The sequence below is a fragment of the Drosophila miranda genome, chromosome XR (genome assembly GCF_003369915.1).
Source record: "Drosophila miranda strain MSH22 chromosome XR, D.miranda_PacBio2.1, whole genome shotgun sequence".
Classification (NCBI taxonomy): domain Eukaryota; kingdom Metazoa; phylum Arthropoda; class Insecta; order Diptera; family Drosophilidae; genus Drosophila; species Drosophila miranda.
This window is the reverse complement of record NC_046674.1, coordinates 3315986-3340990: the sequence shown is the minus strand read 5'-3', so window position 1 is coordinate 3340990 and position 25005 is coordinate 3315986. Positions and strand designations below refer to the sequence as shown.

The 25005-nt window shown below is 44.9% G+C and overlaps 3 protein-coding genes across 8 annotated transcripts in view; 2 read left to right on the top strand and 1 right to left on the bottom strand.

Annotated features, from left to right (window-relative positions):
- The first annotated feature begins 561 nt into the window (after positions 1-561).
- Positions 562-4654, top strand: LOC108151498. Its single transcript, XM_017280137.2, has 4 exons — positions 562-843; positions 3159-3508; positions 3578-3986; positions 4048-4654. Exons 2-4 carry the CDS (start codon positions 3160-3162, stop codon positions 4328-4330), a joined length of 1041 nt encoding a protein of 346 aa, XP_017135626.1. The 5' UTR covers positions 562-843; position 3159; the 3' UTR covers positions 4331-4654.
- Positions 4655-6569: 1915 nt separating this feature from the next.
- On the top strand, positions 6570-12864 carry LOC108151497 (ceramide transfer protein). 2 transcript variants are annotated; one of them, XM_033386852.1, is made up of 9 exons: positions 6570-6719; positions 7026-7355; positions 7931-8323; positions 8388-8536; positions 8602-8662; positions 11226-11450; positions 11525-11756; positions 11826-12164; positions 12234-12864. In XM_033386852.1, exons 2-9 carry the CDS (start codon positions 7053-7055, stop codon positions 12359-12361), a joined length of 1830 nt encoding a protein of 609 aa, XP_033242743.1. In that variant the 5' UTR covers positions 6570-6719; positions 7026-7052; the 3' UTR covers positions 12362-12864. The 2 variants fall into 2 exon arrangements, with proteins under 2 accessions (XP_033242743.1, XP_033242744.1); XM_033386853.1 differs by lacking the exons at positions 6570-6719; positions 7026-7355; positions 7931-8323; positions 8388-8536; positions 8602-8662 and adding an exon at positions 9834-9911.
- Positions 12865-12967: 103 nt separating this feature from the next.
- LOC108153556 (Down syndrome cell adhesion molecule-like protein Dscam2) overlaps positions 12968-25005 on the bottom strand; it is a 43417-nt gene continuing 31379 nt past the window's right edge. The window contains exons 15-32 of one of the 5 annotated variants that reach the window (XM_033386848.1): positions 24347-24489; positions 22865-23026; positions 22085-22229; positions 21566-22002; positions 21320-21473; positions 20125-20242; positions 19600-19762; positions 19037-19546; positions 18598-18744; positions 17780-17932; positions 17482-17576; positions 16303-17353; positions 16093-16239; positions 15700-16034; positions 15559-15631; positions 15137-15286; positions 14904-15072; positions 12968-14824 (exon numbers count right to left, since the gene is read on the bottom strand). In XM_033386848.1, coding sequence (XP_033242739.1) covers positions 14677-14824; positions 14904-15072; positions 15137-15286; positions 15559-15631; positions 15700-16034; positions 16093-16239; positions 16303-17353; positions 17482-17576; positions 17780-17932; positions 18598-18744; positions 19037-19546; positions 19600-19762; positions 20125-20242; positions 21320-21473; positions 21566-22002; positions 22085-22229; positions 22865-23026; positions 24347-24489 — 4300 coding nt within the window. In that variant the 3' untranslated portion in view covers positions 12968-14676. Of the gene's footprint in view, positions 14841-14903; positions 15073-15136; positions 15287-15558; positions 15632-15699; positions 16035-16092; positions 16240-16302; positions 17354-17481; positions 17577-17779; positions 17933-18597; positions 18745-19036; positions 19547-19599; positions 19763-20124; positions 20243-21319; positions 21474-21565; positions 22003-22084; positions 22230-22864; positions 23027-24346; positions 24490-25005 lie in introns of all 5 variants that reach the window. The other 4 variants (XM_033386849.1, XM_033386850.1, XM_017283627.2 and 1 more) reach the window with 4 other exon arrangements.

Sequence of the window (25005 nt, the reverse complement as noted above, 5' to 3'; positions counted from 1 at the left end):
AAGTTTAATTGCTGCAAGCCAAAGTCGGGGCCAAAGTCTAGGCCTGAGAACTTGTCTGCGTTCACGATCCACGATTAGGCCTGCCTGTGGTGTTGTGATTTTGACGGACGATGTCCAGAGTGAAACTAATTGCGACCCAGATCTGTTCAGGGAAAACCCTCACGATGACTCATGACTGAAATGCCAGGAAGTGTTCCTCACAGACTCCTCACAGATGGAGTCGCAATTCACTTCACCCACCACTCTCTGGCTTATCACCCATTACTCGCTGTTCGCTCTTAGCTAAAAGAAAATCAAACACCAAATTGGCAACTTCACACAGAAACCCCCACACAGGAGATCAGATATTTCTGTCTTTTATACTGGTTTGCTGTTTCGGCTGGCGAGTGGCTTCTGCTTTTGCTTCTGCCTCGGACTCCATGCCATGCCTCTTCTTCTGGCGGCTTGGCTTCCTCTTCTTGGCTCATTGTGGTTTTCGGTTTCGGCCCGTTCGTCGTTGCTTTTTATCGTTCGCCTCGGCCGCTGTCCGCTTTAGTTGAATTTCAAACCTTTGCTCGCGCGGTTGTTGCAGCGGGTCCCCATAAAAAGCAAAAGAAACCGAAATGTATTGAAGCTACTCCTTCTAGAAAAAGGACCAGTACAACTCGTGTATAATAAAAAGTGAAAAACGTGTTGAGATATCTTCATGACTCAAACATTAGAAAAGACCAACTTGATCTTCCGTTGAACTCTGCGAGAAGAGGCCAGACTATAGGAACTTTCAGCGGGAAAACGAAAATAGGACAAGCGGCAAGTCCAAGTTCAACTTGAAGATCGTTCCCAACCGATTGAGCAGAGTCTTATGTAAGCTCTCTTCCTCTAAAAGAATGTACCAAAAAAACAAACAACCAAAAAAAAAAACCACAAAAAATTACATTACCTAATTGTCATGCATCCAGCGTTAGCTTGATTCAACTTTCTATACCATCCCTCGATATCTGATACCTGATACGAGTGCCTTTTTTTGTGTGATGTTTGATTGATTTCCTCGCACATGCCGAGCACGCACTGGACGACACCACTTGCACTTTCCTTTGTCGAAATGGATGGCCTTTCGCAATCATTTGCTGGATTTCTAATTAATTATTCAGTGCCAGTGACAGTCTCAGTCCCTGTTCAGTGCGCGGGTGCAACGTGCCTGCCCAAAAAACAAAAGACATGAGCAACGAACTCGTGGTTACTTGGTTGGCTTTTTTTTGTTTTATTTATATTTTTTTTTTATTGGGGTAAATGGGATAAAATAATCAAAATTATCAGTGGAATTTTGTTGATTCCACCAATGTGTTGTACAAGTGTCTCTACTCCACTCACCTGCTGACCCAGTTTTCGGTTTCATTGCAAAAATTAAGTAAATTACTTTATGTCGCGCCACAACGAAGTATCGTATCGTATCCCACTGATTATTGTTGAAGTAAAAACACTCTTTGGATTCTGACAGCGGACAATCAGACAGACAGACATACGGACATACGGACAGACGGACGTGGATGGACACTCTTCCGTCCATACTTAGCGATTTCCAATTAAAGCTCAGCTGCACTAATTCGCCATAAGCTGCAAAGGCTTTTCTCTCAATCTCAGTCTCAATTCTCACTTCTCGACCGGCATTCCAAGCTGACATTTGTTGCGTGTTTGTTGTAAATGTCTGCCATGCTACTGTCGAAAAGGTAGAGAGACTATCATATGAAGAGTGTTGCAGATATAAATCGAGATACAGGTACAGATAGTTTATATTTGTTTCCTGAAAGGCATACAAACTTCGACTCTGTTTTTTCTGCTACTTTTCTTTTGCTGATTTCCTATAGAAATCAAAATGAATCCTTGGTCATAAGCGAGAGTCAAAGAAAAGGCGTCTCTCTCACTGTCGCTGTGTGTCAACTGCATTTGGGTTTGTGTTTAGATTTGGATTTGGAGAGAGACTGCGACTCCTCGTTCTGGGTAATGAAACGCACTTGCCCAGTCAGTGGTGTCTGCAACTGTCAGCAGTCCACTCCTCCTTTCAGCCTAGTCAGTGGCCCCATTTTCATTTTCACGTCCATCATTTACACTGCAATTAATCCCATCTGAATTTTATGTGTATTCTCATGTGTGTACAGGCACGCCCATCGGCTGTACACCTGTCTGGTCTTGTCAGCGTATTTGTTTAGGCCTAATTTGCGTGAATCCAAGTCTCCAATAAGGAGAAACTCCGGTGGCCAACCTTTGAATTATTCGGACTAGAATGTTTGGTCTAGAAAGCTGGTGCTGGTGCTGCTGTGAAACCTGCCACCCAAATGGCCATCAAATTGTAGCCTTGAGAAAGTGCAACACAGAATATGGTTAGGCTCTAATCATGGCCTACACTTCAGGCCTCCTTCTACATGGTCTTTGCCGCCTTCAAGTGGTGCTCCGAACCGGCTCCCTAGCTGGCTGGCTGGCAGCTAGAGTTCTCCACTTTGTTGCATCATTGGATACTGCTCTGCTGCAGTCCGAGTAAAAGTGCGTTGTGAAACGAGAGATCAATTTGTAGTGCTCTCTATTTGGACTGGGTTCCTTACGGGGTGAAATCTTCAACAGGTTTGGTTTAGAATGATAAATCAATTTTCTGGGATATGCTTTCACTGAATACACACGCACACAGATCTCAGATCCATTGCATTGCCAATTCCTAATCCCGAGCTCTGCTTAATGGGGATTTTTATAGCTGTTTTTGGTTTTTTCAAGAGTCGTAATCAGAATTCAAGCTTGCAGGCCTAACGGGGCATATGCAGTTGCTGGAACAATGCCAGATCTCTGCTAGTGGAGTGGAGCTTTCCCAAAAAAACAAACGAGACACGTTCGACAGGGAAACCAGTTGCCAGTGGATCTGCTGGTCCATCGAGTCATCGAGTGGAGGGGTTAAGAGCTGGATGAGAATGCAGAATGGGGTGTGCAAGAGTCGCCAGTGGATGTTATACAACTGTTGAATAATGATAGCCATTTGTTTTAGCAGTTCCATTTGGGAGCTAGCTCCCCGAGCAAGCTCGTTGTCCAAGTCTTTGGTTTGCAACTAATGCTGCATAAAGAGAGTAATCATCTAAGGATTAGTATCTCTAATCTCTAATCACTAATCCAATCACTTCCTCAATCGTATTCTCAAGCATGGAGCTGTGCAACATATCAGGCGGCCGCCTACTGCTTTTAATGATGCTGCTGCTGCCAATCCTCTGCTTATGTCAAGGCACATCAACGCTTCATCGACAGGCGGATGCACAAGATTTGGCGGCCGCACAGCTGGCGGATGTGGAGGCTGAGGCCCAGACAGACGTCGACGCGGATCCAGATGCACCGCACATACGCAAGAAGCGTCTGATTTGGATTACGGACGACGGACGGCTGGCACTGCCGCCGGGCACCTCACTGACATTCACGCCGACGATTGCCATGCCACTGGTGCGGCATCCACCTGAGGGCTTCTTCTCCAACCTGACCATCAGTTTCCCAGTCACAAGTGAGTCGTTGTCCGCTCTCCAATAATTATTCACTTATCTTTGGTTTACCCCAATATCAATCTATGCAGTTGACTTTGACAAGCTGGGGCTGACAGATAATCAGAATCCCTTGGGAGATCTGCCGCCACTGTTTTCTCGCTCCTTTGGTCACGAGGCGGGGCACATGGTAGGCGAATATGTGGCAAGGTATCTCCACGTGCAACGCCGCAAGCGGGATCTCAGCGAGCAGCGCAGCCGGAGCGAGGACTCACATTTCAGGGTGCACGACGAGGGGCCAAAGTTCCCGGATCTGCCCGCTGGAATGCAGCATATCTTCCACGGCGGAGAAAGGGTGCTCCTCTATGGAGTGGTGGAGGATTTTCTATCCACATTTGGCATGGATGGAAAGGCGTGTCTGCTGCGCACCATCTGCGAAATGCATTCCCGTAGTTTGGAGAAGTTCGGAGTCTTCGGAGAGATGACCAAATTGTTCTTAACGTGAGTACGATAATTAATTCTTTCAATATAAATGGAATGATACTAATGATCCTCATTTTAGGGTCACGGAATCGCCTTTTTCCGATCTAGTGCCCGACTACGTGCAGGCCCAAAGAGTGGGCGAAGGTAAGCAGGCACCTGGAGAATGCTTCCCCTACTTCAAGGCCTGTCCAAAGAGCATCTTCAAAGCGCTGGCCAGCAAATACGCCAAGCCATCCACATCCTCGAACCCCACCAAAGCGAAAAGGAGGACGACCACCGTTCGACCCACGGGAGAGTATCACGAACAGCAGGCACTACAGCTGCCTGCCAGTCGGGACAGCAATAATAATGTCTATATGTAGAGCAAACCAGAAAAAAAAGAAAAACTCCCATTGTTGACCTCGTTTAGGGATAGTTTTGAGCGGGCAGTCCGAACCAAAAGGTTGTGATGCCCATGAATTGCGTGAACATGCAGAGTCATTTGTCTGTAATTAACATTTACTAATTAATTTATTATTATTTTTATTTTTTTTTTTATTTATTGTTAGTCATAGGCGTTGTTAACTGCTTAGTATATAGCTCTGTTTTGTGCTGAAGTGAAGCCTGTAAATAATTGCAATTGTGGCATATTATCCCCCCGCCCAACAAATCCCCGTAACAAATGAACATAGAATAAATTCTGAGTAACAAATGTGTGGCCACAGCCGTTTATATATCGAACTTGGTTTGCTGGCCGGTGCTTTACGTATACGTAATGTGGGAAAGCGTGTACCTGATTTCTTCCCCTAAATGATGCTAAACAACTGCTTCAGATGATCCACGTGGATGCAATTGATATAGTAGAACATTGTGACATTCTGCACAACGCTGTCCAGGGCCATTGCATCGTGCATCCAGCGCTGCTGATGATGCAACCCAAAGGTGGTGGAAATTTGGTATGTCGCTTATTTATTGCACATGCGGCATTTGACTGAATCTCACTGAATGATTTCAAACTACCGCCATTTCTAACTGCTGTCCCTTTACCAATACTGTAGCTTTCGGTAGCTTTCAATCTGAGATAAGGACATTACTCGTTCTGCTAGTTCGCTAGCAAGCAAACTTCTGCTAGTTCCATATATGTACATAGCAGCCAGCTTTAAAGCTGGTAAATTGGTATGTAGATTTCATTTAAAAACAAGTGACGTCACATTAAGTGACCGATGCAATTGATATGCAATTACTTCGATGTCCACGTCCATCTCAAAAGTTCCCAAAAGGCCAGCCCATCTGTAATTGTTCCATAGCAGGACTCTTTGATAGTTTTAGAACCACTCATATAACTGATTTTTTTTAAAATAACAACTAAAATAGATTGTTGCTGTTGACATTTTACATTGCTAACTGACTAGTTGCCTCATACTATATTAGCTGTGTGTGTTGTTCTTTTGTCACAAATTTTCCTTCAGTTATTCGACGATCACGTTCTTCACCTGTTTAGATAGATGGTGGTTAAGTTCGTTTTGTCATCGGTATGCTTACGGTAGTTTTGGTATATTTCTGAGTATATCGAGGAATCCGCGGTCTCACTGATTTTCTTGCCACCATGTCTAGCGGACACACCTTGCTATTTTTATACTTTTTATACTATTTTCTGAAATTTACCAGTATATCTAAAGACGCGTCACCCTATTGTCCAATGCACCAATGTATCCGAAATGTAATCCGAGTAGAAGTGCCACTCAGACCCATGCCCAACGCCCCATCGAATACTAATTCGTGACAAGTATCGAATTTCTGATCGTTTACCATCAAAATCTAAATTTTTTTAGATGTCGGAAAAAAGACTTGGGAAGAAGAGTATAACGGAGGTTTTTCAAACTGGCATGGCAAGCCATGGGGCTCATTTGAAAAAACGGACAAACAGTTTTGAAACATACACATTTCCCCTTCAGTCGTCGCTTTATTTAATATGTAACAATTATGTAGTTAGCGTGTAGTTACCATGTACAAAAATTAATTTGTTGACCGGTTTTGCTTAAACCTTATTTTATAAGCAATTTAGCAAAGATGAAAACTTAGATTTAATTAGTCCTGTAAGAAATCAATTTTATAATCGGATGAAACTATGAGTTGAGAGCTGAGAGTGGTAATAAGCTAGTATAATTCGACCGAATATCAAAAACGATGGAATATGATGGAACTTGAATACAAATAATTCATCAGTATATTAACGGTATATTTCTGAGGGTCAGACCGTATATTTCATCGGAATATCCGCGGTCACACTGCTGACGATCTAAACATTGTTGTTTTGTATTGTTAAATTTGTATAAATGCTCAGAAGGAAATTCAAAACCTTTAAATATTATAACAATTTACATCAATTATTAATAAAAAAAGAGCCGCTACATCTCAGAGAGCTGGCAATCTTCATCAAAACTGCTGACTTAAACTTTTGACCCCTTTTTTCTTCATCATGTTATAAAGTAATTTCAGTTTATTTTCTAAAACAGTTAAGTAATTTTCCTCTTTTTTTTTATATACCGACCTGTCAAACTCGCCAAACTACATCACCAGTATCTGATCAATGTGGCTACAGTGCTACGATCAAAATTCCGATCATCCTTGAGATGATTTAAAACAAAAAAAAAAAAAAAAATTTTTATAAATTGAGAATGAATTGAATATGTGCGGTTGCACAAACCCAGAAGAGCTTGTTACGTGTTGCACAAATGTATGTGGAGAATAGAGACAATCAATAAACGAAAGGTGAGTGCAAACGAAGGCTAGCAAGGCTGAAAGGAAGGCGTCGTAAGTAAATGCCACCCGGCCCCGGCCCCAATTAGAAGTGGCAGCAGCAACAGAAGCAACAACAAAGTTGCTTGCACCCGAAGACTGAGTCAGGCGTTTGACGATGATTGAATTGGATTATCACGATGTGGCTTTTTAAATTGCCATTCGACGCTGGCTGGCGAGCCGGCGTTGTAGTTGTTTACATTGCGCGGACGTGGCGCAATATATTTTTAATCTACTCTGCTCCGGCAACCTGCTGATTAAGATATTTCTTTTTGATAGATAACTTAAACGGCCTTCAGTATCGGCATGGAAGTTGTGACGACAAACAGCGCTATGACAACGGCCACCGGAGCGGCAGGGGAATCCACATCGCCGCCATCCAGCAACGAAGCAGCGGCTGGATCCCAGAGCGATGCCTCCGAAGAGGAGGAGTACCTGGACAACAGCATTGAGCTTCGCGGCTATCTGAGCAAGTGGACCAACTACATCTACGGTTGGCAGCCACGCTATATTGTCCTCAAAGACGGCACCCTTTCCTACTACAAATCCGAGTCCGAATCGGATTTCGGCTGCCGCGGCGCCATCAGCCTGACGAAAGCAACCATTAAGGTAAGGAAGGGTTCGGCACTCGCCTGCCAGAGAGCCCCAGCAAGTGTTCTTATTTTAACTAATAAAAAAGTAATGGGCGTGAGTGTGTGTGTGCGCATGTGTTTTGGTCAAATTAACCAACAAAACCGTCTCGATGACCACGACCCCGGCTTGATTCTATGTCCATTTCTATTCCCATTCCTTACTCGCATTTCCAGCGACGCAATCAATGCAGCGCAATCAATTAACGTTGCCTGGACAGCTATATACTCGAACGTCGACGAAAATAGACCAAATTGAAGTCATCAATGTAAGTGGGGGGCCTCCACCAGTCTGACTGCCAGCACACACACGGGGCACAGGGGCCCGGACATTAATGTCTTTGACTGGGGTGTTGATAGAAGGGCGTTTCAAAATGAGTGTGCACTTGTGGCCCATACTTTATCTATTTATACTGTCGAAGCGGCCAAGACCGACCCATATGTACATATGTCAATTTATAGTGGTGACTCATGCGAGGGATCCCTCCTGTAATTCGTACTAATTCCGAGCAAACAAGAGCCACTGATTGGAATGATTGTTCCCTCTTGTTGCAGGCCCATGAGTCGGACGAGCTGCGGTTCGATGTAGTTGTGAATAACTTGAACAACTGGTGCCTGCGTGCGGAGACCAGCGAGGATCGCATGCACTGGGTGGAGGTGCTCCAGCTGTATAAGGAGGACACTGGCAGCACGGACACCACCTCGCTGCGACGGCACGGCAGCACCATGTCCCTGCAGTCCAACACCATTTCGCTAACTAGCGGCGGAAGCCTCAAGAAGACCCAGCGCAACTTACGCGAGAAGGTCGGAGAGTTGGAGACCTTCAAGGACATTCTTTTCGGGCAAATCGAAACGCTGCAGCGCTACTTCGATGCCTGCTCGGAGCTAAACAAGAGCAATCCCCAGCCACTGGATTTGGGCGATGGCCTCAAGTGCATTGATTTCAAGGTAAAGAGGAATAAATACTTGGAAATAGTATTGACGAATGTAAAAAACATACTTATATTTAAAGGGCGAATCCATCACGTTTCGGGCCACAACATCCGGCGTGCTGACTACTCTCCAACATTGCCTGGAAATCATAGCAGAGAACGATGAGTCATGGAAGCGAAAACTGGAGCGTGAAATTGATAAGCGCCGTCGTTCTGAGGAGCAGAATAAGTAGGTTAACCCTCTCCCCCAAACTATGTCGAAACTAAGCAACATTTTCGGGGGTTTCATTGCAGAAGATCCAAGGACGAAATCGAAAGGCTGAAACGCCTATCATATCCTGGCCCAGATTTCGAGGTGAGTTTCAATTTACAATTACAGTTCGGTGTACCACGTGCGTAATGGCGTTGCCTTGATTAGCAAACAATAACCGACCGAATTGCGTTCACGGTCAGAGCAATTCGGGCCAAACACGTTCCCACTGCCATGGAATGCTGAATGCAAACATGGCAGAGAGGGACTGAGGAGGAGAAGCAATTTGCGTGCCCCGCCGCTTCGTCTTAAAATAAACTCTCTTGTTGTATGGATTGGATGTTGTATCAACGGATTTCATCAGACGTGCGGAAAGTAGAACACGTCCGTATTATTTTTTAAACAATTTCCGATTGAATAATTGAGTATGTTATGTTTATTTTGCGATTGAATCTCATGCGCCGCATGCAATCCCTTTGCCGTTTAATTGCTTATCTCTCTGATTTCCGTCATAATAGAGTTATTTTGGTGTTCTATTTCATTAATATTTACCTCCCAACTATGGGTATGCATAAGAATATTATTTATTGATAGGCCCTATCAGATAGGCGACTGCCTAAGCGGCAGTCTTAGGAGATGAACGTCTAGACCGTTTAAGTGGTTCGTATTGACAGTTTAATGTTGCAGAAGATTTACCATGAGCCAACTATGCAGTTATTGAGGTTGACAAATGATCCCGTTTCAATAAATTATCGAAGTGCACTTACGAAAATTGCGTTATATCCGTTTTTGATTAAACGTAATAAATGAGGATGAGTATAAATAAATAAAAGGAGATGAATCGTTCACTCAGGCATTAAATGCTCCACTTTTGATGTAGGACTCTAAGTATATGCCCTCTCTTTCAAAATACAGATAGAGTATTCCATCTCCCCCATGTAGCTCTGAGCCAAGCTCTTCTCCCGCTTTTAGCCTGGCTCGCTCGACTGTCGCGCTTTATGTCTTATGGCATATAGTTGGTCAGTCCGCGGTCAGCGATCGAGCCGCCAGCACGTACCAATCATAAACCAATTTGCCGCGCAAACAAACTCAAACCCAAACCAAAACGAAACGAAAACCAAAACAGTTTCTTCTTCATATTTGTCGTGGTTTTAATTTCTGTATGCAGATTGTGAAACTTTTTTAGTTGCATTGAAAAAAGTTGGTTTTTCAAACGTGTCGTTTGGGTACCTCCAAAATCAAATCTAAAATCGCAGCACGAACCAAAATATACTCGCAAACAAAAGTGGAAATGCCCTCGGTGCGATTTCTTTGGCGTTCTGGCTTTCAGAATGGAAAAGTCACCAAAATTACGGTAGGTGCTAAATACATTCTGCTACGCTCCGCTTTTCGGTAACGAAAGATGAAACGCTGGCGGCGTTTGCTTTCAAAACCAAATTGCCCTCATTTGTGGGTCCAACCTGACCCTCCCATCAGGAGTGCTCTTTCCAAATCCCTCTCTAGACCACCCACACATTGATTTATTATTTAAATACGAGCAAATCCTTTTGATTAAAGCTTTTTCAGTGCTTTTCTCTCACCCCCACAGCTGGCAGTTGTCTGCTCTCCCTCTCTGACTTTGGGCTTTTGAGTTTGGCCAAAAGCAACAGTTTGTTTCGTGTCCTTGCGCTAAGCGGAGGGATTTGCTTGGACGCTCGTCCGCTCGTTTTCGCTCCATTCTCTCTCTCTCTCTCTCTCAATTGCTTGCTTGCTCTCTCCCCCAAAAAAAAGAAAACTTCGCGCGCTTTAAATACAGTTATTTTGTTCGTGTTTTTCTGTGGTCTTCCAAGTACAACGAGTATATTTAACAATATTATAGGGCTACAAAAGTAGGAGGAGGAGGAGAGGGAGTGTGGTAAGAGAAGACAATCCGACGCCATAGGGCTAACCACTCGTTTAACAATTCGATTAGATTCTTAATTTGCTTGTGGCTGCCGATGCACGATGCACGATGCACTTGCTTCCTTCCTCCTATTGGGGGTGTGCTTATTTGATCGGCTCTGTGGCGCGCACATGTCTGCATTAATTAATAAATATCAATTTATTTCCAAAGAATCCACTCACAGCATTTATTCCGCGCCTGTTGCCGTACTGGGTAAACACGCGCCTCGTCTATAGACGTCATAATGGGAGTACAGTGAGGCCTATACTATACCGAAGCGACCCCATGAAATTATTTCCCTTTCCGCATATAAGTTGTTCAATATTTAGCAAAATTTCTAGTTCCATTTCACAATCTCAGAGTGTGTCCCATTTCAGATAATTCACTGTACAATTCAGCACTCCAGACAGCCTTCTGCTTGGGTATTCATGGCACAATGATGCGCCTTTGTGGCGATTATGCTCGCTCAATTACGCATGCCAGCCGAGAATCTCCGCTTGCTGTCTGGTCAGGGACGCAAACGCAAAAACTTCTACAGAAAAAACAACATAAAAACCATACTCTACCATTTGACAACACAAGTATTGCCCATTAATTTATACGAAGCACTTTTCATTTCATTCCAATTGGACTGAAAGAGGTGGTTTCGTCATTAAAATTAATTGGGCCGAACCTTTAAAAATTTCTTGGATAAACTTGAACCGCGCCCCTTGCTAATCGAGATGTCACTTCTACTGTCTCTTGCAGGAGGGCCCACATTCCACATTACCAGAGGATGAGTTCTTCGATGCTGTTGAAACGGGGCTGGACAAAATCGAGGAGGACATGCAGCTGCGCTTCAAACTGAAACTGCAGTCTCAAATTTCACAGACACTGGTGAATGTGCCTCACGAGGCGGTGGCCGAGGGTGAGGAGGCACGCGAGGAGTTCGGCACTGGTGCAGAGGCGAAGTGCCATACCCTGTGGCCCGAGGTAAGGCAGGAAATTACCATCTAGCACCCGATGGGTTCGGATAATCGAGTCACTAATTGAATTTTCTCTCACAGATTGATCGCGTTTGCAAGGAGCAACTGCACTATGCACGCGAGGGTGTCGGCCAGGATGGCAATGGGTGGCAAATCTTTGCGGACGAGGGAGAAATTAAAATGTACAAACGCGAGGAAGAGGTCAATGGCCTGGTGATGGATCCCCTAAAGGCCTATCACTCTGTGCATGGTGTGACTGCTCGTGAAATGTGCCATTACTTCTTTATGCCCGAATTCCGCAATGATTGGGAAAGTGAGTATTGCAGTTTATATTGTGCTCCAAAACAATTCGAATTCTTTTTATGATTTCTCCATCCAAAAGCCACCTTGGAGGACTGCACAATTCTGGAGAAAATCTCAGCAGACACTCTGCTCTTTCTGCAAACCCACAAACGCATCTGGCCGGCAAGCCAGCGCGATGCACAGTTCTGGTCGCATATGCGCAAAATCACCGACAACCTCGAGCCGGGGGCCCGGGACATGTGGGTGGTGTGCAACAACTCCACGGAGTATGCCAAGCAAGAGTCTAAGAATGGCAAATGCGTGCGCATCTTCCTCACCGTCATACTGGCCTGCCAAACCCACTTGCCCGATGACTATGTCAAGGGTCAGCCTTTGAATCGCAAAGATTTAACCTGCAAAATAACCTACTGCTCTGTGGGTATGTATCTTTATCACTATCTATATCGGTTGATATCTTTCTAAATCATTGGCTTACTAAAATTTTTAGTGAATCCTGGTGGCTGGGCGCCGGCAAGTGCTCTGCGTGCTGTGTACAAGCGCGAGTATCCCAAGTTTCTAAAGCGCTTCACCGGCTATGTAATAGACCAGTGCAAGGACAAGCCCATTATGTTCTGATATTTGCCATTAGCAACAAAGCAATCAAAATCAATCAAAGTTGAATCGTATCCTGTATTTAGCTTAGAGTTATTCCTTAAGATACCAGATAAGCCCCCTCTGGAATCGTTTTTGCTACATCCGAAAAACCCAAACCCAACTCCAGCTTATATTTTATACGTGTTAACAAACTGAGTTTTACAAGTGTTCGCCTCTTTCTGTACTCCTACGTGTGTTCGAAATGTGTAAACGAAATGTTAGAGTAAACATCCTTTTGCCATTCAAAAAAACCACTACTAAGATTTAATGTATTCTGTGTCTAGCCCTAAGTTACGTGTAAGTGAAACACAATTATTGTATAGCTCTAGTTCCGAAAACTATCGATTTTTCATGTGTATATCTTTATGAAAATGCTTTAAGTGCAACTATTGCAAACAAGGATGTGGGGGATTAGGTCCGAATAGAAGTAGTGTGTAAGGAGGACGTTTTTTTTGTATTTTCTGGTGTACCATATCTAATGCAAATCCCGCAATCACATCTGTTTTACTCAACGGTCAAGTGTAAATAAATGCGATAATTTGTTATCTCCAAAACAAACAAAAAAGTAAAGGAAAGGCCAACTTCTGCTTTGGTTTTTATCATAAGTCATGTCATGTATTTTGCCTTGAAGTTTTTCATTGTTTTTCACATTTCAATGTACATAAACTGTTGTGCTCTTTTAGAAGAATCGGTTTAGTGTGTAGTTTTACAACTGGTTTATGCTTAAGAGTTTTAATTCCGCAACGTTTGAATCAATTTACAACCAAGTAAATGGCTACAGGTTAGCTTATGCTTTTCATTTCGTTTTAAGTGCAGTCTGAAGAGTTTGTTGCCTTTGCCAAATTTTTTCTGTTCTCAATGCTAATTCAACTTCAACTTTATAAGTTTTTATCCATGATCTTTGGTTTTATTCTTTTTCGTTAATGTATTTTTATATGTACGCGTATTTATGTATTTGTTGTGTCATATTGTCATGTATTGTTTGCTTGGTTGCTGGTTTTGTCGTTGTAGCTATTGGAAAATAGATGCACTATAATCGCATGTATGGTACAGGAGCAGTGTCGGTGTCTGTCTGTCTCTCTGTCTGTTTGGCAAATATTCGGCTATATCTTTTGTCGGCCTGGGTTCTGTGTTAGTTTCGTAGTATTTCCGTAGTTAGTAGATGTCTTTTGAGCGGCTGCTTATATTCGGCTTGTGGAAATGCATGCTGGTTTACGACTTTGGCTTTGTTTTGTAATGTATTTTCCACTAACATTTATGTTGTTATTCGTACAATATATAATACTCGTACGCTTTGTGTAGAATTAATTGTATGACGCTTAGCTATTTACAACAGTTTCATAAACTATCTGAATGCATTCGGTATTACATATATTGTATTGTATTGTATTTCTCCCGTAAATCAATTAAATTCATTTAAATAACTAGCTAACAGTTGTCAAGTACACTTACAAACTGACGCAAAAAGTGGGTTAAACAAACAATTCAGTTCAACGAAATGTTCATAATTTTATAATTTACTACAAATGCAAAGAATTTCTGCAGTTAGCACAAAGGCTCTTTTCTTATAGTTAAGTTTTACAATACATATAAGTTTAATCCGACTTGATCATGCTCTGCCATGGTTCTATTTCGTTCTACTTTCGTTTCGTTTCGTTTCATTTCTTGCGGCTGTCTGCAGAGCACTCTCTGATCTGCGGCCTGCCGCAGTTCCTTTTCTTCTCATACATTAAATGCCTAATTTAGGATCTATAACATTAATTTATTTTAATTTAATTATATCTGTTCTGCATAAACTTATTTTAGATGTACGTACATGTACGTTGGCTATATATAATACTCATATTCATGCAGCTTTTATTTTACGCAAGTTCAACTAAGCATAATCTGTGTGTAAATAAGTCTTATGGTTTATTTTTCGTGCTATTTCTGATCTGATCGTTCGTTGAAAATCAAAATCCACTCGAAAATTTCTAATATTCGTTTTCCTTTCTGTCTCTTGCTGCCATTTTGCTTGTATTGTTTGTTCTTATTGTTGTAAATAGTTGAAAGATATTTGTTGCATTGGATTTGTAAGTTATTTTAAGTTTAGTTTTGGAAGTGGGCGCCAAAGTCTGTTTTGTCTTGGGTGGATTTTACAACAAATTTTACAATTTTCGGTTCGTTTACGCAATTATTTGTATTCGTTTATACAGATCCTCAATAATTATATATATATGTATATAAATATATATATAGTATATATATATATATATAAGTATTATCTCTAAAACTAGATCCATTCATTCTTTAGGGCCTTAGACATTGATCTGGAAGGCTTCCCGCTGTAGTTTCTGATTGGCACGCATACGTGGCGACGTCTGTGTCTTTGATTTCTCGTTGGCATCCGAAAAACGAGCTGGTGGATTTATGTGGTCCTGATAGTTTGGTGGATAGTTGGATATGCTAAACGTACAGGGTTCTAATTATGTACTACATATAGCGGAAACAGCTAATATTCGACTCGGGACGATGGCTGGCTTACCTAAAAGTAGTTTCTTCATTGTGGCTCGAATAGCCGCTGGAACTTCGCACGTGTCGCTTGCCGCTGGTGCCGGGCTTTCCTGGCTTTCGGGCTGCAAACGGAGGCTTTGACTTCCGGGTCATGCTTGTGGGTGTGGTCTCCGATGAGGATGAGGTCTCATCTTGGGTATCTAATGGCAGTAATAAGGATCGATTTGTAAATTGGGCGATTCAAGGACGCAGACAAGCACTCACCCCGTTGGGCGCGATACTTGGCCGAGTTTAGAGCGCGTGCAGACACATCATTGTCGGACTCGGAGCCGAGTGTGTCATATTCTGTAATTGGTATGTGAAGCGTTAGGATTTTCCTAACTTCGGAATCTGTGGAACCTGGATTGTCCGATTCTAAAAGTTTAGTACGATCGATGGAGTTGTACGTTGTTTGTTGGTTTGTTTTTCGAGATGAGGTTTGGTTTGGTTTGAATGTGTGGGATGGAGAGAACGTTGAGAGCAATGAGAAAGAGATGAGTTAAATAAGGACAACAGCGGATCATGGGGGATGATCATGTGAGGTGGCGAACAATGATTAAATTTGGCTTAAAGCTAAAGCTAAACCTGGCTGGGAATGTGGGCATGGGCAGTGATACGCGAGAGAGGAAATGACAATGAATCCATACCTTGACTCTCCGAATGGGGATCTCGGAGGCGGCCCACTTTTCGGCGCACCTTTGTGTACTCCGGCTCCTTGGACTAGAGCAGATGGATAAAATTCTGCATTAAGAATACTTCTTAGCTCATTAGCCCCCACATTCACTCACATGATAGCTCTCCGGCTTGACATCGTGGTAGACAAAGGATCCGCGCACGGAATGGTACGGACCGCTGTAGACATTGCCGCTGTAGGAGCTCTCACTGTAGGTCTGTTTGTTCAGCTGGAAAGTGGCATAGGGACAGATATCTTCGATGTACTCGTTGCCCTCCGCCTTGCCAAAGCTGCCCGAATCGTTGGAGTTGGAGCCACGGGGCTGCGAAGGGCCCGGATTGCAACGCACTGCCAGATACTGCTGATCTCGGTTCTGTTTGTTCTGTAGGTTGGCCAGCGATGGGGACTCTGACATAGAAGAGCTGGCCAGGCGGGCCTGGTTGTTGAGTTCTGTCGGAGATTACAATTATCAGTCACTGTCGCTTATAGAGCTCCAACCCGGACATACTTCTCTTGCGAAGAAACAAAGCAGCTCCGATGAGGGCCAGCAGCATAAGCAGGGAGACGCAGATGGGAAGCAGCAGCTTGAAGTTCGCATAGAATGGCAGATCGCTCAGGTGGGAGACAGGAGTGGAGTGATCATTGTTGTAGAGAACTAAAAGGAGGTGAGTTTGTAATGAAGGTACCACTCAGTGATGATCACCGTTCTGAGACATACCTCCTTGAGGGGAGAGCGTGGTAAAGTTGTAAATGGCTGTCGTGGATCCCGCATTATTGTGGGCCGTCACCTTCAGCTGATATTTCGTACCGGGAATTAGATCGCTGACCGTGTAGATTCTTTCCGTGGGAGGGATATGATTGGAGACCACATTCCAAGATGATCTACCATAGACACGCGATTCGATCATGAAGTAGAGGATGCCACAGCCACCATCCCCCCAGGAGTCCAGCCAGCAGGTCACGCTCGTAGAGTTGTTGGTGATCATTTGCGAGTGTTTCGGCTGTACGGGTGGATTGCCTTTGGTGTAAGAGTTGACAATGTCGCAGGGCAGCCCGGTGCCGATCTTATTATATGCTGTAATGTAGAGCTGGTAGCGGGTGCCGCACCAGAGATTGCTGAGCAGATGGGAATTGGTCTTGGCATCCACCTGCAGCTCCTCCCAGTCGCCGTTGTCCCGCTTGTAGTTGATCACGTAGCCTAGTATGGGACTGCCCCCATGGCTGTTGTCCATCCACTCCAGGTGCAGGCTGTCCGTGTAGGCATTGATCACCGTCAAATTGGGTGCCTCGGGTGGCACCTTCACCACAATGTTGTACACTATCTCGTCCTTGCCCCAGGTGTTCTCCACGCTGCACGTGTAGTTGCCCGCATCACTCGCCTGGCACTCCTTCATGTAGAGTGTCCCGTTCTTGGCGATGGTCTTCCGAGCACTCGTCTCCATGTTGTGGCCATCCTGTCGCCAGATTGTCACCGGTGCCGGGGCCCCCACCTTGCGACATGGCAGCTCCAGGTGCTCCTTCCAGGGCGTGACAATCCTCTGGCTGAAGGACACAATGCGAGCGGGCACCTTGTTGTTTGGGGGCACTGTCACCACCTGCGTCTTCTCGCCCTCGCCCATCTTCGTGGAGGCGGTGAGCCAGAACTGGTACGTGGCCGACTCCTGGGTGCGGACCGTCTCGTGCATTTCCACATAGGGTCCTAGCAGTCTCTTGTGGGTGCCCTCCTCTCGGCCACCTTCCAGCATGGACATGTAAAAGGTGTAGCCCGTCTGCAAAAGGAAACGGATGGTGTGAGAGGTCTTAGAGCAAGCAGCTCTACCATGAATGATGAGGGGGGCCCTTCAACTGTCGCCTAATTAGGCGGGGTAGGGCCACAGGCAGGGGATTGTCTACTTACGATGTCACCATTGGGGAGGTCCGGGGGCAGCCAGGATATGATGATTTTCGTGCTGGAGGCGGGTATCGCCTTGATTGCCTGCGGGGCGGAGGGCACTGCATTCCATTCCACGATTGCAATGAAAGGCGTCAGAAATAAATATATGTGCATGAATATATAAAGCTCATGAAAATTGCAACCGAGGCAATGACATCGACATGGGGCATGGGGCATGGGGCATGGGGCTTGTTGCATGAAAGGGGGGTGGGGGTGGGGATGCCGCACCTCGTTTGCGTTCATTGAACCGAATGCCACTTACCATCCTCGTGGGTGCGGCAATAAAACGGTTTGGTTTTCATGCCATCGCCTACTTTGGTGTAAGCCAAAACCCAGACCGTGTAGTTTGTGTATTTGCGCAGATTCTCGATGGTGACGTATTGATTTGTTGACTTGACAACCTCCGGATCGGTCTCTGAGCATGTGTACGCGATACGAGAATGGGATACAGAAACGAGAACGAGAACAATTAGCGCTGATTGGAAATATGAGGACCACGAAGTGGCCTAATTAATTGAAAAGTGTCATAAATCGCAGAAGGAAGAAGGAAGCTGGCCACATAACACTCCGGAATGCCAAAGTACATTCCACAGAGCTCGTAATCGACACAATGGTCGATGATGACGATGCTGATGACGATGCTGATGCGATTCCGAGTCACGTAGTTCGAGGTAAGAGATGTTCATGTTGAAAAGGAAGCTGTTCTGTTGCCATAAGTTGGCTGAAACTTGGACAGCTTTTGTGCCTCGTGGATAAGTTAATATTCACTCTTCTTTTCTTTCAAATAAATTGATATTTGCCAGATATATAACTAATTCATTTCCTTGGCCATATGTGTATCTACTACATGTATATCTCAGGCGCTTGTTACGTGGCTTTCAGCCATCAAATGAGTAACCCTGATCGAATAGTCATAGACGTATTCGACTGGCAGTCCAACTTGAAAGCTTCTGCTATCACTGACCCTTTGGCAAGGGTATATTATATATATCTTCGAAGCTCGAACCCAAAATCATACTCAGAACTCATATATCAAGTATGCAGGAGGGTAGGAAAAAGTTTAAAAAATGAACACCTTACCGTAGAGCTCATCGATCGATATGTAAAACACTTTGTAGCCCTTGATTTTGCCATTTTGTCCGTCAATGTCCGGCGGTGACCAGGTGATGTAAATCGATGTGGAGCCGAGCACATCGCACTGCGGCGACTCTGGCGGCGATGAGGGGACTGCAAGGCGATTCAACGAAGGAGGGAGGGATAAATGAGAGGGAAAAGTTTATTAAACGTTTTTCCCCAGACTGCAGGGCGCCCACAAACCCCAAACTCCGCTCCCCGCTGGTGCTGGGGACTGGACCTGGTCTGGGGTCAGATTTTGTGCACGGGCAATTAACAAATCCAATCAATGTATGCCAGCAGGCAGACCAGACCAGACCAGACCGGACCACAGTCCTATGTCCGTGTCCGTGTCTGTGTCTGTGTCTGTGTCTGTGTCCGTGTCCATTTCCCACCCGACTCTTACCGTCCTCCATTGTTTGGACGGCAATTTCCTTGCTGGGAGGACCACTGCCCTGGCTGGTGTAGGCCTGGACAATCACATGGTACTGGGTGAACTTGTTCAGGTTGCTGAGGACCGTCTCGCCGCCGAAATGGGAGCGCACCTCCACGGTCTTGAAGCTGAAACCCTGCGTGGGATTGACCTCCTTGTCCTCGGGCGTGAGCGACATCTGGTAGCCCACATAGTAGCCGAGCAGGATGCCGTTCCAGTGATCCCGCTCAGGTGCATCCCAGCTGACAGAGATCTCGGTGGAGCTCTTGGCCTCGGCTCGCACGGCCAGCGGCGGCCCCGAAGGCACCTCCTCCAGGGTGGTCACCTGCACCACTTCGGAGAACTCGGAGGCCCCCAGCTTGTTCTCCGCCGACATGCGTATGTGGTAGGCCTTGGCGGGACGCAGCTGCTGGATGTTGACCACCGTCTGGGCACCCGTTATGGTGATGTGTTCGGCATTTTGCCAAATATCTGTCACAAAAACTTTTTGAAATAGTGAGGAATTCATATGGAGAGGACTGAAAATTTGTTCACACCTGATATTTGCTTGTAGTAAATGTGATATTCCTCAATGGGACTGTTGCCAGCGAAGGGCTGGCTCCAGGTGAGCTGCAGACTGCGCGACTGCTGCGAGTTGATGCGAAGATTCTTCGGCTGCTCGGGCACCTCCTGGACAATGAGCTGAATGGACATTTCATCCTGTTTGGATTGAATTGAAAGCGTATATACAGTAACCCACGTAAGTAACCCAGCAGCTACTGCAGCCTGCTGCAGGGTCAACAGAAATGCGAGATTGGATGCGGGATTGGACTGGCAGCCTGGCAACTTGGAGCAGACTTTCCGCTTGAATAGAGGATATGTGATTTATTACACTTCTATACGTTCGGTAGTAGAGCAACAGTTTGATTAAAGATAATTCGATACATAATAATATCACTTAGAGGGCAGTGCCAGTCAGCCTCATTCCATTCCCATTCCCATTTTCAATTCCACATCTCTGCTGATGTTGCTGGTTCTGGGTCTGGTTCTCGTTTTGGCTCTGGAGCTGTGTCCTGACTTACCTGTCCGAATGCATTGCTCGCCTGACAGATATAAATGCCCGTGTCCTGGCGATATGTGTGCGAAATGCCCAATTCGGAGACCATGCCATCGTCGAGCACTTGATCTCTTATTGTGTAGCTGTGTGTGTGTGTGATTTATATGCAAGTAAATGCATTTAAGAGATACAACGACGACACATGCAAACGATGGGCCAGAAGCAGATACCAAGATACGAGAGATACGAGGATACGAGGATACGTACGGATGTGTACGGTGGATACGTGTTTGCGCAACGTGAGCGGTGCAATGCAATTTTATAACAATGTTTTCCACGTTGCAGCAGTACCAGCCGTCCCAGTTGTTGTAGTTGTTGTAGTTGTTGCAGTTTTTTAGTTGTAGTTTTGTTGACAAAGACGAAGACGTACGAGGCCGAAACACACGCAAACACACAAGCACACACACACACAGTGTGCGTGTGCAAATGGCATATATAAATACAGCGCGCATGCATTCAGTTGTTGTTTGTCGAGCAGAAGGCGGTAGGCACACGGACACGGGCACGGGCACGGGCATGGGCACGGGTGGCATGTGGCAGGTGGCAGGTGGCAGGTGGAGTGTCGTAATGCAGAGGAGAGGGGAATGAAGAAAAGAGAAAGCCGGAAATACACATACATTAAAACACTTACGATACACAAATATGTAGTACCCACACAAGTGGGAGGAAAACCAGAGCAGACTCTCAGGCTATCCAAAAGTAAAACCAACGGCAAGCCGAAGTAATAGCCATCTTTACGACTGGCACAAAAAAAATTGATTAAATCTCGGAATATCAATATCAAAGTTCTGAATCCCATTCTCCTTCCAAGAATAGGAGACATATGAGACACACCACACACATGGCGACGTGGTGTGACGCATTTTCACTCCTGGCGAAATTTGATTTAGACCTTGGCCCCCAGTTCCATTCCTCCAATCTGAAGCTCCAATCTGAAACCCAATGCCAATCCCAGTTCCAATTGCAATCGCTACAAACCGAAACCCCCGACAGAGAACTCTTTTAATTAAAAGCAATTTGTTGTTTGCAATCGACTTGGAATTGATTTCGCCAGACACGCAGACGTCGTAGGGATGGGGGAAAGTAGTCCCCGGCTCTAGATTCGGTGGGAGGGGGGAAGGAGAGAGGGAAGTGGGAAGCGGGAAACACAGCACTCTTACCGTGAATCCAGCGACTCGTCAAGATACTGTTGCGTTGCCTGGATTTTCCATTTGAAGTCGATGGGATTGTCGCCCTGCACATTGCACTGCACATGGACCTGTTTGCCCTTGGCCACCGAGATTTGTTTCGTTTTCGTTTGAAAGTGAGCGGGCACTAGAGAAGATACACATATGCATACAGAATACAGAGACTGAGGACTGGGAGGACTTGGAGGACTGGGAGGACTGGGTTCACTCTATACGCACCATTCACTTTGAGAAAGATTACTTTGCTGACGCCAGAGCCAATGTTGTTCTTGGCCTCGCAGAGAAAGTGCCCCTGCGACTCTTTGCTGATCTTCTTGAAGTAGATGGTGCCATTCGGGAAGAGCTGAACGGTGGGCTCGTACAGGAAGTCCTTGTATTCGCCTGGCGTTGGTCCAATGGCCTTCTTCCAGGTGATGGTGGGCTTGGGATAGCCAGAGGCCTGGCAGTGCAGCAGGACATCAGCCCCCGCCTGGGCACTCGAGTCCTTTGGCTCCAATATCCATTTGGGCGGCACGTTCACGGTCAGGGGCACAGTGAAGCGCTCGGTGCCCGCCACATTGCCAGCGATACATGTGTAATTCCCGGAGTGATCCGAGGTAATGTGCTCGATGACGAGGCTGGCAGAGTACTCATCCAAACGGCGAAATACCTCGTTGCTGGAGTGATAGAAAAGTGATAGAGAGTGATAGAGCTGCAGATTCGGAGGAATACATTTTTCTAAAAGTCCGAAAGACTCACCCTGTTCCAATCAGGGGCTTGCCATTACGCTCCCAGCGAAAGCTGACGGGCAGATCTCCCTCCAGGATCTGGCAGGAGATGGCCGCTCGCATCCCCTCTCGCAGCATGTTCGTCATCGCCTGGATGGGCATAATTTTCGGTGGCACTGTGGATGGGATGAATCCATGAGGAAACCATAAACCCATAAACCCATAAACCATGCAACATTTCTCATTTACAATTGCCGGAGTAGTTGACTTAAGCACAAAACCCACTGAGAGCCTGATAATCAAGGATGCGACTGTTAGTGGCAGTGACAGCGGAGGCGGAGGCGGAGGCGTGGCACCATCAATGCAACTTGCGGCTTAGCAACAGCTGCTGCTGCCACTGCTGCTGCAGTCGAGTAAATTATTATAAAGAGTGAAACGTGGAAGCAGCAGAACCGTCGCAGACAGAACACAAAAGTCAATGACTCCATTGTGGGTCTGCGGGGCTGGCCACCCACTATCCATCCAACCACCGCCTGCATGTGCATTAACTGGGAAAATAGTTGCCGGCTGTGGCTGTGGCTGCTGTTGCGGCTGCATAGTTTCGTTTCGCCAGTCTAATTGGAATAGTTTCATTGTAGCAGTTCCAGCTCCGACAACGGCTCCACGGCTCCGACGGCAGCTGCATCTCCGTATAGAGAATAGAGCTCTCTCCCTCTCTCCGGCCACTTTCTAATTTTAAATATTGGGAAAACATTTTGCCAAAGCCACAGCAGAGCCAGAGCCACACTAGTACTAGTCGTGTAGTACTCACCCAGCACTTGGATCTCCACGTTGCGCCGCGAGGTCTGCTTCTGTTTGTTCTGTGCCATGCACGTGTACGTGCCCGCATCCTCCAGGCGCTGCAGTTGCTCGATAATTAAGGTGCCATTGTTGTAGGCACGCTGTCGGCGATTTATGGGCAACGTTTGGCCATCTTCCCGGAACGAAGGAGCGACCAGGATGCCACAGGAGCACGAGCAGGAGCAGGAGCAGCAGGCAGGAAGAGAGCGTGGCAAGGCGTTGGCAATTAATTTGGGGACTCACATAAAACAAAGTTATGCGATTTATGACTTTATGGCTATATGGCACTTTTTAATTTTTTTTCTTTTTGCGAGCTTAATTTATTTTCATACACTCACACTCACAAAAGGCCAGAACAGAACGACCCACTTTTGCGGAGAGCTTAAAAGTCCTAAATAAATTGCCATAAAACGAAATAAATATCTGGATCTGGATATTCATGTACGCACATTCGTCTAGAGTTAGATATATCTAGGTACAAATATATCTATCTATCTGTACTCATATACAAATCTCATCTATTTTTCTATCGGTTCATCGATCGCTCTTTTAATCTATAAATCAATCTTCCCAGCTACATACATACATATATATACATAGCTTTCCGATCATTCATACATCTGTCTATATACCTAAATCCAGAGAAAAAGCCTTGAAAGTGCAAATATTAAAATGGAACTGTTTTCACTTACATTTTGCATTAATTTAATTATTTTAAAGTGTTTAAAAACCGAATATGGTTGTCTAGCTTTTCTTTCATTTATACACCTGTCTATACACCTATTCTGTCTATATACAATATCTATACCTGCATATCTGTATACACATCTCCAAAGTTATCTCTCCTCCTTTGTATCTTTTCTGTTTCAGAACCCTATCACCTTAAGGCAAACATCGTCAACTCGGTATGCAGACATTTCCAAGAGCATTCCTCTGTCTCTCCCCAGCTGATCCCCGTGATGATTATTGTGCTTTTTAGCTAGAATAAACAGGAATTTATGTTGACACATACACACACACACACACACACACACACTAGCACACTGACAACTGCGTACAGAGATAATAATTAACAAATAAAAATAGAAAAAAACAATATATATTTTAAATTTATTTCGCTTAAAAAGTCAAAGGAAAACAGACTGTCAGAAAAAAGTACGAATACTCGTACGAGTAGCAGAAGCAGAAGCAAAAGCAGCGTTCATTCTGTATTTTTAATAATTTTCACTGATATGCGCAATAACAAACATACCATTTTTAATAACAAACAACTCTCTGGCCAAAAGGCAAATAACCATAAAGAGAAATCACGAAATGACCAAAAAAGAAACCAAAACACATATATCGCAAGCATCGCCATGTCATGCGGGTATATACAATATACATATTTACAATATATGTACATACATATAGTAGAGAGGCATAAAGATATAATACTGTATGTGATGCTTACCTCGCTCCCAGTGTATTTTATCGATGGGATAACCAGCCACGGGACATTTAACAATCAAATCAGAACCAGAGATCCCGGTTATTTTTGGCATTTCGCGTATGTAAGGCAATCCATAGATGTTCACTTTTGCACTATGCGAGACCCTGGAGCATCCGAGTAAGGAAGGGAGTACATAAAAAAATGTGAACAAAGGAACATTTTTAGAGCCGACCTGGAGATGGAAGCGTGTTTTATTTTTCAGCCCAAGTTCAAGTTCATAACTAATGAAATGCACTCTAAAATAATCACTAACTAGCATCAAAGTTCTCGATGTTAATTCCTGATCTGAAACTGGAGGAACTCCAAAGCCGGAGAACACATCACCCATCCCATCATCTATGAGGATTATCTACGTATACGTAATCTGAGATTATCTCTTAGTAAATGCCAGTAACAACCAAAGGAAAAACATTCTAAAGCTTTAACCAAAATCAATGTTGGGGAATTTTCGTGCATGATATGATTCTGTATACCATCCCTAACTATGATATCTGAAAACCCCCTTGCCAACAGTTGCCTTACGGCTGCTTCAGCACATTGTTTGGATTTTATGTCGCTCGTCTGCCTGCAAACAATACCAGCACACTCCCACTCCCAGTTGCAGTCCCTATTTCTTTTTT

Excerpts from the sequence above, each read along its gene's own strand:
- LOC108151497 (XM_033386852.1), top strand. The coding sequence starts at position 7,053 with ATGGAAGTTGTGACGACAAACAGCGCTATGACAACGGCCACCGGAGCG. Across the intron at positions 8,663-11,225 it reads ATCCTGGCCCAGATTTCGAG|GAGGGCCCACATTCCACATT; the intron begins GTGAGTTTCAAT and ends TGTCTCTTGCAG. Across the intron at positions 11,451-11,524 it reads GCCATACCCTGTGGCCCGAG|ATTGATCGCGTTTGCAAGGA; the intron begins GTAAGGCAGGAA and ends TTTCTCTCACAG.
- LOC108151498 (XM_017280137.2), top strand. The coding sequence starts at position 3,160 with ATGGAGCTGTGCAACATATCAGGCGGCCGCCTACTGCTTTTAATGATG. Across the intron at positions 3,509-3,577 it reads CATCAGTTTCCCAGTCACAA|TTGACTTTGACAAGCTGGGG; the intron begins GTGAGTCGTTGT and ends CAATCTATGCAG. Across the intron at positions 3,987-4,047 it reads ATGACCAAATTGTTCTTAAC|GGTCACGGAATCGCCTTTTT; the intron begins GTGAGTACGATA and ends TCCTCATTTTAG.